The 16,014-nt window shown below is 46.1% G+C and overlaps 1 protein-coding gene across 1 annotated transcript in view; it reads left to right on the top strand.

Annotated features, from left to right (window-relative positions):
* Positions 1–6,655: 6,655 nt before the first annotated feature.
* ABCC12 (ATP binding cassette subfamily C member 12) overlaps positions 6,656–16,014 on the top strand; it is a 58,493-nt gene continuing 49,134 nt past the window's right edge. Inside the window, exons 1-7 of the mRNA XM_044428061.1 lie at positions 6,656–6,661; positions 8,266–8,435; positions 11,646–11,801; positions 12,558–12,705; positions 13,699–13,932; positions 14,273–14,446; positions 15,763–15,910. Of these exons, the coding sequence (XP_044283996.1) occupies positions 6,656–6,661; positions 8,266–8,435; positions 11,646–11,801; positions 12,558–12,705; positions 13,699–13,932; positions 14,273–14,446; positions 15,763–15,910 (1,036 nt within the window). The remainder of the gene's footprint in view (positions 6,662–8,265; positions 8,436–11,645; positions 11,802–12,557; positions 12,706–13,698; positions 13,933–14,272; positions 14,447–15,762; positions 15,911–16,014) is intronic.

Below are 16,014 nucleotides of genomic sequence, written 5' to 3'. Positions count from 1 at the left end.
TTGAGTGAGGATGCTCTTTTTAAAATCGCTATTAAATCTGTATTTATTTATTTATTTAAAGCCTTTTTATGCCGCCCCCATCACAGAAAGCCTTGGGGCAGCATACAAAGAGGATAAACAAACATAGGATAGACATTAAAAATTCGGAGCATCTCGGCAATAGTTTAAAACCAATAAATGAAAACAATTAACAATTAAAATATCATTTAAATAAAAAGGTCTTGGTCTGGCGCCAAAAAACAAATAACAACAGCGCCAGGCGGACCTCTCCGGGGAGTGCATTCCATAGGCGGGGCACCACCGCAGAGAAGGCCCTCCTCCGGGTACTCTGTCTCCTAATATCTTTCACGGAGGGTTCCTGGAGAAGGGCCTCCTCCGCCGATCTCAGGGGGTGAGAGGGCATATATGGACACAAGTGTTCCTTTAGATAACCAGATCCCAAGCCGTTGAGGGCTTTATAGGTCATAACCAACACCTTGAATTGGGCCTGGACTTCAATGGAGAGCCAGTGAAGCTGATGGAGAATTGGGGTTATATGAGAACAACGCCAAGTCCCCGTCAGCAACCTGGCAGCTCTGTTTTGCACCAATTGAAGTATCCGGACCGTCTTCAAGGGCAGCCCCACATAGAGCACATTACAGAAGTCCAATCAGGAAGTTACCAATGCATGTGTCACAGTCGCCAGGCAATTGTTCTCCAGGTAGGGACGCAGCTGATGGATCAGCCACAGCTGAAGGAAAGTGCTCCTCGCCACCGCCGTCACCTGAGCTTCTAGATACAGCTCAGGGTCGAGGAGCACTCCTAAGCTGCGAACCCTGTCCCTCAGAGGGAGTGCAACCCCATTCAGGACAAGGTCCAGGTCCCCCATCCTGAAGCCCGACCCACCCACCAGCAGGACCTCTGTCTTGTCTGGATTGAGCCTCAGTTTATTGGTCCTCATCCAGCCCATTACCTCAGCCAGGCACCAGTTCAGTACAGCCACTGCCTCACCTGGATTGGTGGAGAATGAGAGGTAGAGCTGGGTATCATCAGCGTACTGATGATTCCGCAGCCCACACCTCCGGATGACCTCTCCCAGCAGTTTCATGTAGTTGTTGAACAGCAAGGGGGACAAAATGGACCCCTGCGGAACTCCATGGCATAACTGCCATGGTGCAGAGCCACAGTCCCCCAGCACCACCTTCTGGAACCAGCCGTTGAGATAGGAGTGGAACCACTGCAAAGCAGTGCCTCCGACCCCCAGTCCCGCTAGCCTATCCAGAAGGATACCATGGTCGATGGTATCGAAAGCCGCTGAGAGGTCCAGGAGAACCAACAGGGACGCACTCCCCCTGTCCTTCTCCCCGCACAGGTCATCGTACAGGGCGACCAAGGCAGATTCAGTACTGTACCCAGGTCTGAAGCCGGACTGAAATAGGTCCAGATAATTATTTAAAATCATTATTAATCTTTACTGGTATCTCAATGGAAGGATTAGGGTCATTCAATGCACAATTATGACACGGTTTAAAGCCATTCTATACTGTGAAAGGTAAAATTTTCTGTAGCCAAGAATCTGTCTTAGCCCGGAATGACTGAGGCAAAAGCACCGCCGGAATGCACACACAAACATAGACACCCCAAAAGCTTCCAGGAAATAAAATCCACCAAATGGATCCACCAAATCATGGTATGACGATTTCAGATCCTGCTTGGCCCAGTGGCAAAGATGGCATTTGCAGAAAGTATTGTTATGTTCCTACACCCTCTTTCCGAGAGCTGAGGGATTTCAGGTGCTCTCATACTTAACTCAGGCATCAGTGAAAATGATACTGGGGGTTATGGCATTTCTCCCCCAAAAGGTCTATTTTCAGTCCACTCTTTCACCCCAAAAGGTCTATTTTCAGTCCACTCTTTCACCCTAGTTTTAGAGGGTCCAGGATGCAACAGTTCAACAGATTTCTGTATCTCTCCTAAGCTGGTATCAACATTCAGGGGTTAAATTTCTCATTCATGCTGTGATCCAAGGCTTGCTGTTTCTTGCTGTATCTCCCTCTTGCATCTGATGATGCACAAGTATCCACAAAGCTTATGGCAGAATAAATTTGTTAGTCTTTAAGATGCAACAGGTCTTTTAATTGTTTTTGCACTATCAGGCCAACTTGGACCATATCAGTTTTTCCTTAAGTAATTGGAATATGCGCTTTCTCTTGGTAGTATTATCTACAGAAAAGTTAGGGGGAAAGATTTTTGCTTTTTGGGGAAAAATACTAATTCATCTGAACTTTTTTGCTGAATTAAAGCTTGACTCATTTTCTGTTCTTTGTGATTTTCTCTGAACGGATCTCAGGTGTTCTGCTGCGGAACACGTTCTGGGAACAGTGAATTATTTCCACTCTTTTACGGCAGGCTCTCTCTCGCTCTTTCTCTCCCTCCCTCTCTTTCTCTCGCTAATTGTCTTGTCGTCATTTTAAATAAATATCCTCCACACTAATGACCAAAGTGAAAGAGACAAAGTGTGTAATTTCCCAAATCAGTAAGAAGAAAAGAAAGAATGACTAATAATGCTACTTTCACACTCATTTGCTAATCGGCACACCATGTACGCTGTGCCAAAAAGATACGCTTCTTGTCACTCAGAATAAACTGTGCAATTTAGTCCGATTTGCATGTCTTTTTTGCATACTTAGTTGTGGCATTTCCAAAATGCGGGAGTTTTGATGGAGAATTAGAAATATTTGTCAAGAACTAGGAAAGTGATTTTGTTATGCTTGACTACTAATTCCAGAATGTTAGCTATGTCGAACTCCTTTTCTGAACTTCCAGTCTCATTTATGATTATTAATTTTATTTCTGTACTGCCCAATAGCTGAGGATCTCTGGCCAGTGAACAGCAATTAATAAATGCATTAAAACACGATGAAAAATAAGAAAACACAACAATATTAGATTAAACATTTTAAACAGTATTTTGATGGCTAACAATTGGAACAAGTCCATACCTGCTAAAAAAGATCAGCTGAGAGGAGCCACCGCGCCTCCATGTGCTGCTGGACAGGCCTCAGTGGGAAAATCATTCCATAATTTGGGGGCTACCACAGAGAAGGCCCTCCCCTTTCTTGCCACCAGCTCAGTTTTCTGTGAAGCTGATATGTGGAGGTAGGCCACAGATGCTGAGCACCGTATTTGCGTGCACGGCGTCTGGGGAAGGCATTCTGAACAGCATCCGGAGATTTGGTTTCTGCCCATTGCTGCTGCAAAAGAAGCTACAGATTAGCAACTTGGAACCAGTGGGGTATTCCCATGTACAAAGGAGGCCCAGGCAGTAAATAGAATTTGCTTCCACAAGATGGACAGCCTTAAAGGTGGATTAAACATCGATGGAGGACACCAAGAACATCTGCTCCAGGTGGCAGGACGTTCTTTCCAATACCTGAGGCAAGATGCCTCAGAATACCAGTTCTTCATGCATGTGCGCTAGAATGTTCCGTTGTCCTCGTGTCCTTCTTTTGGGCTTCCTTTGGCCACTGTGTGACCAGAACTCTGGACTAGATAGGCCTGCAGCAATCCTCACAGCAGCTGGAGAGAAATGACCTTTGTCTCTCCGCAGACAAGTCAGTGGCTTGGAAGTTGAGCCCGGGAGCTTTTATTATGCAAAAGATTACGAACTAGCATTGGTGCAGGCTTCAGAGCTCTCCTTACGAAACTGAAGTTCAGTCCAGGTATCTTGGACTCCAGCTCCCATAAACCTTAAAGAAAGACCATGCTAGCTTGGACTGATGGGACTTGTAGGTCAAAAGAGCTGGAGGACACCAGATAGTCCAACTTGCTCTCCACAATTCTGATCGCGCTTGACTTGCAGCGCTGCCTGCATTGCAAATCTGTAGGTCAAGTGACAGGATCCACGGATAACTGTTCCTTTGCCATACAGGTGGAGAATGTGCCAGTGATGTTTGGGAAGGAGGGTTAATGGGGCAGGGGAAGCTAGAACTCTCCCATGGTGCACCTGAGTGACTCCTTTAATTTCTCCTGGGATGCAAAGAGTTGCTCTCTATGCTTAAGGAAAGTTCAGAATTTACAATAGCAGCAGCATCCTGGCACAGGTTAACCAAAAAGGTTTGGGGAGAGAGAATATTTGGAGAGGAGAGTTAAAAATGGGGGAGGGGGTGGCTCTTGATGCTGTTCCAACTAGATGTCCTTTTTGGCTCCGCAGCAAAAAGGAGGGGAAAGCATATTAGGGGAGAAAAAACCATAATATGGTAACATGTATTTCCTTCTCTGAGATACAGACTTGATTCTGAGCAGATTGAAGAGTTTCACTCTCTCTCTTTGGCTTTGCTCTTCTGATCCTGATTATTAGTTATTTGTTTATTTATTAAATTTGCATAGAAGCTGCCTATTAGCATCATGCTCTCTGGGTGGGTATTACAATAAAATGTCAATAAGAACGTTAATAAATAAAATAATAACATAATACAGTTAATACAGTTAAATATTATAATAAATAAGCAAGATAAAACACAGTATATACAATCAGGGAAAACGTAAATTAATAAAATTAATAGATAAAATGAAAAGCAGAGCCTCAGAGGCTTCTTTGCAGTGACAAGAACAGCCAGCAACCTCCAGAACTCCCTCCCCGCCACAAACATACACACCCAATTGTGTGTAGTATCTGCAATTTAGTCCTCCATCATTTCTGTACCTGGCCTGAAAGAAAACCTGTTTCCAGCTGGATTGGAAATTAGCAGCAGTTGCTTGTGTATGCTCCAGGCGCAGAATTCACGCCAAGGCCTCCTCCAGCCAGAGATGCTTGTCAACCAAGAATTAACCCTGAAATCATCTCTTTCATGCTGGTACCAAACAAAATAAATACTTCTTTCCCTCCAACATAGCTGGGAACATCTGTCTGCAAGGCGAGACAGATTTGCTGCTCAGGACAGTGCAGGTCTCTTGGAGGTGAATCCTCCCAGCAGAAATGTGAGGCTGAAATCATTCTGGATGAATCCCTCAAAAAGCCCAGACAGTCGTGTCTTCTCCAACAGGAGCACTGAGAAAGCAGAAGTGCTGCTTCACTCGAGAGCATTTTCGAAGCGCAGTAAGTGAAGGTGAATTATGAGTGCACTGAGGTTGATTGGTTAGCTCATGATCACATAACCCAGCAATGAGAGCCCATGTGGCACAGTGGTTAAGAACATGGGACTGGGACTCAGAAGATCCTGGTACTAGTCCCCGCTTGGCCATGGAGCCAACTGGTGACTTTGGGCCAGTCACAGACTCTCGACCCAACAGGGCTGTTGTGGGGATAAGACAGAGAGCAGCAGGAGAATGATGTAAGCCACGGTGAGTTCTTTGGAAGAAAAAAGGTGGGATATAAAATAAATAAATAATGATGGGTTTGTAGAATTTCCAGGATCTGACCAGTGTGTCTTGGAATCCCTGTTCTGGGGAGCAGCAGCCTCAAAGGGGTTTTTTTGTGGGGATCAGATTGAGAGAAGGAAGAAAACAACGATGTAAGCTACTTTGCATTCATTGTAAGAAAAAAAGGCGGGGTATAAATACATAAGTAAAAACCCAATACTTTAAACTTTTCAACCAATCAATGGTTTTCTTTATTTTAATACAAACTGAATCTGAGGGTCAAAGGATAAATTCCCATATCACAGAATCTGTCTGCCTTTATTTATTCTCGCTGATCTTTTCAGTTTTGGTGCAATTCTGATCATCTTCAATATCATCTTCATCTTCATCATCTCTATGCTGTTCCACAAAGCATTTTTCTCTTTATAGTGATTCTGGATAATGTTTGTCTTTCATTTTTTACTTTCCATCCTTTTTCTGACAAAGCCAGGTATGTGGTTTTATAAGGAAGATGTCCAGGAAAATTAGTGTGCATATTTTGGAATCAGAAAATAACAAAGCTGATGAAAAGATGCATAAGAAGAAAAATGAAGCCAGTGGTTTGCCCTGTCAAATACATCTATTACTGCTCGACAATGATTCCTTTGTTAGGCAGATAATTTGGAATCAGTCTAAGATGTTCAGTGGAAAATCTTTCTTGTTTTGAGTGAGAGACTGAACAAGAAATAGAGAAAGTGGCACTTGTCTTGCCTGAAGGGGGGTGGCAGGTGTTTGCATGCCTGAGACACAGCAGTGGATAATTCGGGTGAAGGGTGACCACATTTGCAGTACCAAAAAAGAGGAAATGCATCCTGCAAAAACACGAGAAAAGAAGACATAGATTCACAGACACAACTTTGCAACTAGCAATACAATAATATTTTCATGCATAGATGCACTTCGCTCCTTACTTTTTATTGGAATTGTTATTATTCCGTGCTTTCTTCATTTGCAGCATTTTCACATCTCACAACAGTGCTGAACAGCAAATGCAAACAAATGCTGAGAGAGAATAAAATGCTTAAAAAAACGGATTTCCAGTAAAAACATGCATATTAGAGAGGTTCGCCTGATGCCAACACTTCTTTCCTTTCGGCATCAGGCAAAACCCTTTTTATTCTCCCAATATTTTAATTGTTAAACTGTGTTAATTGGTGGTTTTATATTTAACATTGGATGCTGTGCGACTGCTACTCCTATTTCTATTTTTATTCTATTTTCTATTGAAAATTTCTATATGGTTCTATTTTATTAATCTGTTGTAAACTGCCCCAAGATGTCGGTATAGAGAAGTTTTAAACAAACAAATAAAAATTGGCTGATCCATCAGTCCTGTTTTCATTCAGCAATGGGGGAATATGGTTGTCCTCAACCAAAGCCCTGGAGCGCATGCTACGAAAGCCAGTGCCAACACAGGAGCTGTCCCTTCTTACTCAGCTCCGGTGCACCATCCGAGGGCTTTGTCCAGTGGCTGGACCTTGAAAGCTAAACGGGGGTGGAATTCCAGGCTTTGGATCCGTGTTTGGAGGGGTCTTCCTTGAACAGAGGTGAGTGCCAAAGACGGCCCATGTCGGAATGCTCCTTACCGGTTCCGATTGACTGTTGAGGCGGCAGTTGGAAAGAAAGGGAGAGAGAAAAGCTCATTTGGTTGGGAAGAACCAGGCAAAGCTTCCTTCTGGGCTGAAGTGAACTAAGCGAGCAGTGAAAAGAGGAGGAAAATCCCATCTTTCGTGTCAAGAGCCACCTTTAGCAGAGATGGAGGAGAAAGAGAAGAGATAAGTACCAAAGCACTTACGGACAAAGCACGGGAGTGGGTGGGGGGGGGGGGCAATGGGCGGAATAGCAGGCTGCCCAGTATGGTCAAATAACGCAGGATAATGGATTATTCGCTGAAGGGGCTGCAAACCTGGCCGCTGCCCCCATTTCTCTGCTGGAAGTGCTGTCCGAGCATCACCTCTCCTTCCCAGCCCTGCTCTGATGGATTGACTGCCATTTAAGCCCTGGGGCGGATGGGGGTGCTGAGCAACTTCTCCTTGCATGGCCCTCTCTCACACCGTATTCCTGGGTCCTCCGAAAATGTGGCCGGGTGCCCAGTGCTGGGTTACAGAGACAGTCCTCGTGCCCAGGGCCAGCTCCAGCTTTTGGTATTCCCAAGGTACCTGCAGGTACTCCTGTAGCTAGCTGCCTTCTGCATGGCCGCTTTTTCAAGCGTGTCCCCCTTCCTTGCCATTCTCCTGCACCGAATTCATTACTAATATTAGAAGATATAATTCATTTTAATATGAATGGATGAATTTGCATAAAATGCATACAACTGCCTAGCAATTATACATCGGCTCCATAGCCATGGAGCCAGATGGGTGACTGGGCCAGTCACCAACTCTCAGCCTGGCCTACCTCACAGGGCTGTTGTTGTGGGGATAAGATGGCAGGAGAAGGAGGAGGATGTAAGCCACTTTGCATTCATTGTAAGCAAAAAGGCGGGGTGTACATCTAAGGAGTGAATGGATAACAAGAAGTGAGTCCATCTATCCAGGTAATTCTCCCTTCGAAGATGGTGTCTCTACACCTCCCATTCAAAGTGTTGTAAGGTCCTTGGTCCACTGCATCCCAGGTGAGTCCTTCCTTCCTCCAACAGCATAATATCATTGATTTCCAGAGGGCATCAAGAATCCTGCTTCACCTGCTAAGGTGAAACCATTCTTTCCATCCACAAAATTAGAACAGATTTATACACTGAGGCGGGGTGGGGCATCGACCGTAGCAGCTCTGGGTGCCTGCAGAACATCCCTGGTCTCCTTTGGGAGCAAAAGCAACTTGATGAAGACTTGAAAGAAAAGTCATTAAAATTAACAACCTCTCTCGCTCTCCCTTTTTACTTCAAAGAGAAACCTGGCTGAGGTCAGCGAACCATGGTACCTTCAGACCAGCGTGATGATGGCCTCAGAGCATTACCTGCATCCTCTTGACCTTGAGCAAGGCGATGAAAAGAGGACCTTCCACCAGAAATATTCCCCAAGCTTGAGGACCATGATCCCTGTCCGGCTGCAGGCGAGGCAAGTAGCAGAAGCCGGCAAGCAGAATGCCCCGAATCACAAGGCAGCCTGGAAAAGACGGTGGGAAGCCGTGGGTCTGGCTCGTTTGTGTGCTGCCAGACAAGGGCACAGCCCTTTGCAGGGTATGAGAGGAGAGGTCCTTGCTGCAAAGGGCCGCAAATTTGACGGGGGAAACAAGGCTGGATCCTTTTGCACGGCCAAAATACAGGAAGCATGTTGGTGAAAACGAGGAGGAAAGCTTTGCATAACATGCGCCTTCATAAATCAAATGTATGGATCTCATTTTAGGCAATTTTTTTTGTTTTGTTTAGCTGCAAAGTCATGCCCGACCCATCACGGCCCCATGGATGACATTCCTCCAGGCTCTCTGGTCCTGTCCCCCACCATCCCTTGGAGTCCACCCAAGCCCACACGCCCCGCCCCAGTGACCCCATCCAGCCACCTCAACCTCTGCCGTCTCCTCCTCCTTTTGCCATCAATCATTCCCAGCATCTTCTTGGTGTTCCTTCTCATTAGACAGAATACTATGATTTAAACAGAAATACAGAGCATCTCACCACAGTGGTGAAGGCAGGAAGGGTGATCGGTCTGTTGCCAAAGCCCTGCTCACAGTTGATGGATGCTCTCGGGCTTTAGCTCAGGTTTGTGCAGGATAGTTCTGCAAATGAAGAACACCTGCAAACAGAGGACTGTCTCCTTTCAAAGCTCTAAAATGGGAGTTCTGCTCTTTAAAGTAGGATGCCAGGTCCCTGGCTGGTAAACAGTGGGAGAATCTATGTTCATTTTGGATTCTTGTCCCGAGATGGTTCCAGGAACAGGTGTGGACTAAAGAACAAGGAGACGATCCCATGCCAGTTTAGACAGAGAAAAGGCCAGCAAGCTGCTGGCACAGGGTGACCCTAGGAAATTGTGGGCCCTTTAGATGGTCATGTGCATGACCTCTTTTGCCAGGTACATACTTCTCTCCTCTTCTCAAGTTCACCTGCATCCCACGCCGTCTAACAGCTTCTCCTTTCCTGTCATATTAGAGCAACAGGCAAAAAAAAGACAGTTTGCAAGCTCTGATTTAGGGGGGAAAGCACCCCAATAATGTGTAGTTTTACATATTAAACCCCTTGAACTCTTAACACCCCCGTGAGTGCAATAATAACATGGAGTCCGCTTCTGCCCTGATGCGCAACCCATTTAATTGGGAATACGCAGTTCCAGTTCCAGTAGAAGAGGCTATTTTAAAAGTAAAAAAAGAATGGAACATTATGAAATGAGCGTCTCTAACCAGCTACATGCCCAGCTGTGCACCCCGTGACTAGAAAATGTTTTTGGGGGAAAATAGAAGAAAAGGTTGTGCAAAAAGCAGATCTACAGGAGGGCTTTTTAAGGAAAGGGCTGTTCTTCCAAGCAAAGAGGAGGAGAGAGTCTGCAGTACATTTCCACAAGTCATAACAAGCCTCAAGATCCATGCATACAGTACTGACAAAATATAACTCTGCATCAAGTAAATAAAACCGTTATAAACAAAATTATAGATAGGCAATCAAACAAAATGCAAACAAAAATGTTATTTGGCCATATGTTTAAAGGGCTTAGATAAAATATGCTTCCTAATTTTAAAAGATAATGGGGTAAAAACGGTCACTGGGAGACTAGCATGGGGGACAACATCTGCCAGCAGAAAAGGAATGCATTCCACTTTTGATGAGAGTCACTGTGACACTGTTGTCGTGGGAAGCAGTTGCGAGCAACAGAAGGCAGCACGCAGGGAAAGGCAGAGAGCCATTTAGCAAGAGGAGGCCAGGAAATTGTGAGTTACACACTGCCTAACACCCAACTTTTTGCTCAAGGGCAAACATGCCACACGTGTGATTCAGTGCTGGGGGAGAAGCTGAGAGGAGCATTTTCTGATACGCCCCCTGGGATGACTGGATGGACACGGCACGTTCTTCATCCTGAATGCTCAAGTGGTTTGAAGACATACGGGGTCTCCCATTTAGATGGCCAAGTGTATCGGTCTAATGGCACAGCACACGACTCCCAGGCTCCTCCTCTTCCTTCCTCCTGCTGCCGCCCCATGTCCTTGAACTGCTTCTGGATTCCTTGTATGTGAGGAAGATGGTGGGTGCGGAGGGCAGAACGGTTTGCTGATTCTGCTCGAAGTGGCAGCCATGCAACGGGCTCAGCACATGCGGTTCTGCACTCTGACTGCCCGAACTTGTTGCAGGATCAGGGCCGCAGGAATGAAATGGTATTTTGGACTTTGAGTCCCAACACCCCAGTCTGCATGACCCATGGGGAAAGGGTGCCAGGTGTCCCAAACATCTGGAAGGATCAGATTGGGAATGGCGGAGATATACCTAGGCAACCTACAAATAAATAAAATGAACAAGTGGAGCCATTTATGTAGCCCACTGCCTGCTTCCAGACTGTTAAAAAATTAAGGGGAAAAGGAAGCAAAGGGTGTCATGGAAGTGTGGGTCAGATATTGGGGCTGACATTTAGCGGGCCAGATTTCCCCCAGATGTGCTAAGGACTCCCGGTTTCCCTGTCACTGGCCCTGCCAGCAGGGACCATCAAGAGCCGAAGTCTATAACCTATGTAGGGCCAGCCCGAGGCTAGTAGTTGGATGGCATATAAAAGCTTTAGATAGCTAGAAAGCTAGAAAGGGAGGGAGGGAGGAAGGAACCAGTTTAGGGAGTACATTGTCCATAGAAGATCCTGGGTTCAGTCCAAGGCATCTTCAGGAAAAAGACTCAGGTAGGAGCTACTGCGCAGGTGAAAGCTCTGAGTGCCCATGAAAGTAGACAATTGACTCGATGGAAAAACAGGCTTACCTGGAGTATGGTGAGCTTCTGCTGAATGTTTAAAGCTTGTTGTTAAACGATGGACTTCACTGCCACAGGAAGTAGTGATGGCCACCAGTTTGGGTGGCTTGAAAAGGGCACTGGACAAACTGATGGAGGAGGAGGCTTTCCATGGCTGCTAACCGTGTTGGCCAGGAGTTGCCAGAGGTGGCATGCCTGCATACACCAGGTGCTGAGGAGCTCGGGCAGGTGGAAGTCTTGTATCCATCCTGCTTGGAGGATCCTGTGAGCAACTGGTTTGCCAGGGTGTGAACAGCCTGCTGGCCTGGAAGGACCATGGTCCAATGCAGCATGACTTATGTTCCTTATGTTCTTATATCTTCTTCCCCAAATTTTTTTCCTCTATGTGCAGATCTGCTGCAAATCCAGTAGATGATGCCGGACTACTCTCGTTCGCCACGTTTTCTTGGATTTCATTCCTAATGTTCCAAGGATACCGGCACAACATCAACGTGGCCACCTTGCCCCCTCTCTCTTATCATGATAGTTCAGAACCAAATGCCCAAAGGTAGGACCTGCTTCAACACCATCCTTTCTGGGAAAGTGCTCCTTGTAGGAACCTGGAGAAACAGCTGTTGACATCCTCCAGTCCTTAAGGGTGCGGAGAGTAACGGGGTGCAAAACTTTACTGCTTGTAACTCCTTGCCATCAGAGCCCCAGAAGGGGCGGGGGAGAGAGGCAGTAGGCAAATCAAAACACAGAGGTGCCTCGTTTTTCGAACTTAATTCATTTCAAGAGGATATTTGACCTCTGAATCAATAGAAGTCCGAATTAATTTTCCCTATTACAAATCACAGAAAGTGAATAAATCTATTCCCAGACCCTAAACAATGTCCATTTTGGTAAACTTAAATAGCAAATACTGCCTCATGAAATGAATTAAGTTCAAAGCACGAGGCACCACTGGGCTGACATTTAGCCAGAACGTGGGCTGTGCAAATGTTCTCATTCTGATTCCACCCAGTTTGATGATCCTTATTAGCAGTATTTGGGCAGATGCCGGGACCTCCCCTGCTTTCTCTTTGCATAATCTCTGGGCTCTAGCTATTATTGGCATTATCTCTTTTTATATGTTCTATTCTTTATTGCTTGCTGTCCTTGTCTTTTTAAAATTATTTTAAAATGTCCCTTGTATGCTGCCTTTGGGGGGTTCCTGTGCTTAAAGGGAGGCCCAAAATCAATCAGAATGAAACAAAAGGAAATGAAATGAGACAAGATGAAAATGAACGATGAAAGCTGCAGTGCCGTGGTTTGCTCTTAACAGATTTAGGATCCTCTGGGAAGCAGAGTTAGCCAAAGCTGGGCCAGAGAAGGCGTCTCTGGGCAAAGTGGTGTTCCAGTTTCAGCGGACAAGGATCTTGGTGGACACACTCGCAATCTTCACCTGGATTATTTTTGGCGCTTTAGGACCAGTGAGTAGTGAGGACACTTCTAAACATGCTTTCCAAGAAGGGGGGACTCATCCACTAGCAGAGTACATGGGAAGCACACTGACAGGTCCCTGGAATGGGCTACTAAAAAGAATTTAGGTAGCCCACCCAGGAAAGAGTTCTGTCTTGGAGAACTCCTGTGCATAGGAGCCAATTATCCAATGAGCTTGCAAGGGTTGGTTCAAATTTCTGTTTGCTTGCAAGTGTTAGTCCAAATTCAGGAGAGATAAAGCCAATCTGCAGTAGAGGAAGGACCGTAGCACAGCTCCACAGTGTAGCCACTCCTTCCACGGATCCAGGGGAGCTGTTAATAATCAATGCGACCAGAAATGTTCAAAGTGCAGTCCACAGGCCACTGGTAGATTTATTCAGAGGGTCTGCGGAGAGCTGAGAATTTCTCCATGTGGCTCAAGTACAGCAGAGAATTTCTGGCACGGCAGGAAATTTGTGTACGTGGCCCTTCACTTTTTTCTGATCACGGAGATGGGGATCATTTTGACCAGGGTTGGTTTATTGAAGAGTCTAACAAGGGCACTGACTTGGAGGCCATGGTGCTGGTTTTGATGAAGATGCCTGGATCATATCACAATGAAACAGATGATCACAAAGGATGAGTTCTGTGTGGATGTTCTTTTGTAAAAGAATCAATCACAACCACAACAATAACAATAATAAAACGTTCCTTAACTGATCTCCCAAGACCCCAACATTGTTCAAATAATCTGCACAAAAGGTAATCACTAGAGAAGACAACACTTCCAGATCTTGTCCCATCCATTAGAAGGCTGGCAAAGAGGTTCAATGTTTCTTCAGTGGTTGGAAAACAAAGCCAGTCATTCAAACAGGATTAAATGCTTGACGGAAACACAATCCAGCTCCACACTGATTAAAATGGAACGCTCCAAAAATGTGTCAACCAAACGCACTCACTTGTCTTCTCCCCGGAATAATCCAGATGCTTTTGCTTCTTGGCAGACGGTGGTCATCTACAGCATCCTTCGGTACAATGAGAGTGGCTCCACAGATCTGGTCACAGGAATCGGTCTCTGCATAGCGCTTTTTTGCACAGAGTTTTCCAAAGTCATGTTCTGGGCCTTGACTTGGGCCATCAACTACCGCACTGCCATCAGACTAAAAGTTGCCGTGTCAACCATCGCTTACGAGAAACTGCTGGCCTTTAAGACGTTGACATGCATCTCCTTTGGCGAAGTAAGACATCAGAAGGCCCGTATCCCTGAATCCAACTGCTTGCCTGGAGATCTTGAATTTGCAAAGCTTCTTTAGCTAAAGGCTTAAAAGGAAGGGGTGGGCATTCTGAAATTCTGATCACCCAGTACAAGCATCCAATGCAGCCAGTTGTGGTGGCTATATTCCACCTTTCAGGTGACAAGATTGGCCTCAGAAACCATGGAGAGATAGCTACACATCCACTGGTTTATGTCCCTGTTGAGTTTACGCAGATCTGCTGTGACAAAGTTTGGCAGTAGTTTGAAAATCCTCCCGTGCTGCTGTGCTTGTATGGACAGTTCCCTACCTTCGTGTCTTTCAGGTGATCAATTTGGTAGCCAACGATGGGTATCGAATGTTCGAAGCGGCCTTATTTTGCCCTCTCCCCCTTGCCGTCCCTCTGCAGATGACCATCTGTACCATCTATTCCTGCCTCATCCTAGGCCCAACAGCACTCATTGGGATGTTTGTTTATATTGTATTCATACCTGTGCAGGTAACACGCCAAGATGATTTAGAAAATGATCATATTGGCACCAGAGAGCGGTTTTTTGTTTAGCCTGGAATTTTAGAGGGGGATTGTTTTTATAGCCATTTAATGGAATTCCATGATGATGTGAAATAGAAGGATACTGGGTGGAAAATGTTTCTGCACAGGAGATATCCTGTTCTTTTCCTACCCCCAGTTTTTTGTTCAACCTCGGCCCCAACAGTCCACATCGAACTATTCTGGGGACCTCCTGCAAGCCTGTTGATCTGCCCTTTTTGTGGGTGGGAGGGTGGATGATGGAACCTGGATGCACACAAGTAATGGCTCACACAAATCCAAGATGGAAATAAGATGAAAATGGGTGGATATGAAAATAGCTAAACATGAGTCAGCAGCGCGATGCGGTGGTCAAGAGGGCAAACGCCACCCTTGGTTGCATAGCCAGAAGTGTGGCTTCTAGATCAGGAGAGGTATTACTACCACTCTACACGACTCTGGTGCACCCGCAACTGGAGTATTGTGTTCAGTTTTGGGCCCCTCATTACAGAAAGGATATAGCCAGGTTAGAGTCAGTGCAGCGTAGGGCCACAGGGTTGGTGGCCGGTTTGCAGGGGATGCCGTATGAAGTGAGACTGAGGGAACTGGGTCTCTTCAGCCTGGAGAAGAGGAGACTCAGAGGGGATATGTTGGTGACATACAGGTATGTGAGGGGATGTCACATGGAGATGGGTAGAGACCTGTTCTCCCCTGCAGAGGAAGGCAGGACGCACTCCAACAGAGCAAAGCTCAGGGAGCCAAGGTTTCATTTGGATGCCAGGAAGCACTTCCTGACAGTCAGGACCCCGAGGGTGTGGAATGGGCTTCCACAAGAGGTTGTTGAGGCCCCCTCAGTGGGCTGTTCAAGGATAGGCTGGACGTCCACATGGTGGGCATGTCATGAGAGGAGCCGGCTGGTGCCGGAGGTCAGACTAGATGGCCCGGGAGACCCCTTCTGACTCGCTCTGTTTCTATGTTTCTATGTTATCTTAGTATTATTTTAATTGCCTTGTAATTTTTTTAAAATTAAGATACTTTTGTCCTTTGCTGATGCCAAGCTGTGCTGACTGAACTGTGCTTTTTTCCCTTTTTTGGCTTGGAAACATTATATTCAATGGTAGCCAGTAAGCAAAGCAATCAGCGTAGCCTGATGTTGCCTCGATATGCCCAGAACGGGATCCTTCCGCATGCAACGTGTGTTCTGCCATTGAACCACAGGCCTTCCCCTTTCCTATATCCCATAATACTTCCCATTGCTTTCTTGGCCCTTTGCCTCTTCATCGTAGATGCTCATGGCCAAGCTCACCTCCATGTTCCGAAGAGCCGCCATGGTGGTCACGGATAAGCGCGTGCGCACCATGAACGAGATCTTAACGTGCATCAAGCTGATCAAAATGTACGCTTGGGAGAAGTCCTTTGCGGAAGCCATCAGAGGTACGGCAGGGCGGGGTGGGCAACTCCTTTTACATTTCACTGCAAAGCCTTAACTGACTCATTCCTACAATAACGGTGATTCACTGTTAATTCGGGATGCTAGG

This window comes from Varanus komodoensis, unplaced genomic scaffold, assembly GCF_004798865.1.
Source record: "Varanus komodoensis strain SLA01 unplaced genomic scaffold, ASM479886v1 scaffold19, whole genome shotgun sequence".
NCBI classification, from domain to species: Eukaryota; Metazoa; Chordata; class Lepidosauria; order Squamata; family Varanidae; genus Varanus; species Varanus komodoensis.
The sequence above is the reverse complement of the archived record's forward strand: the minus strand, read 5'-3'. Positions and strand labels throughout refer to the sequence as shown.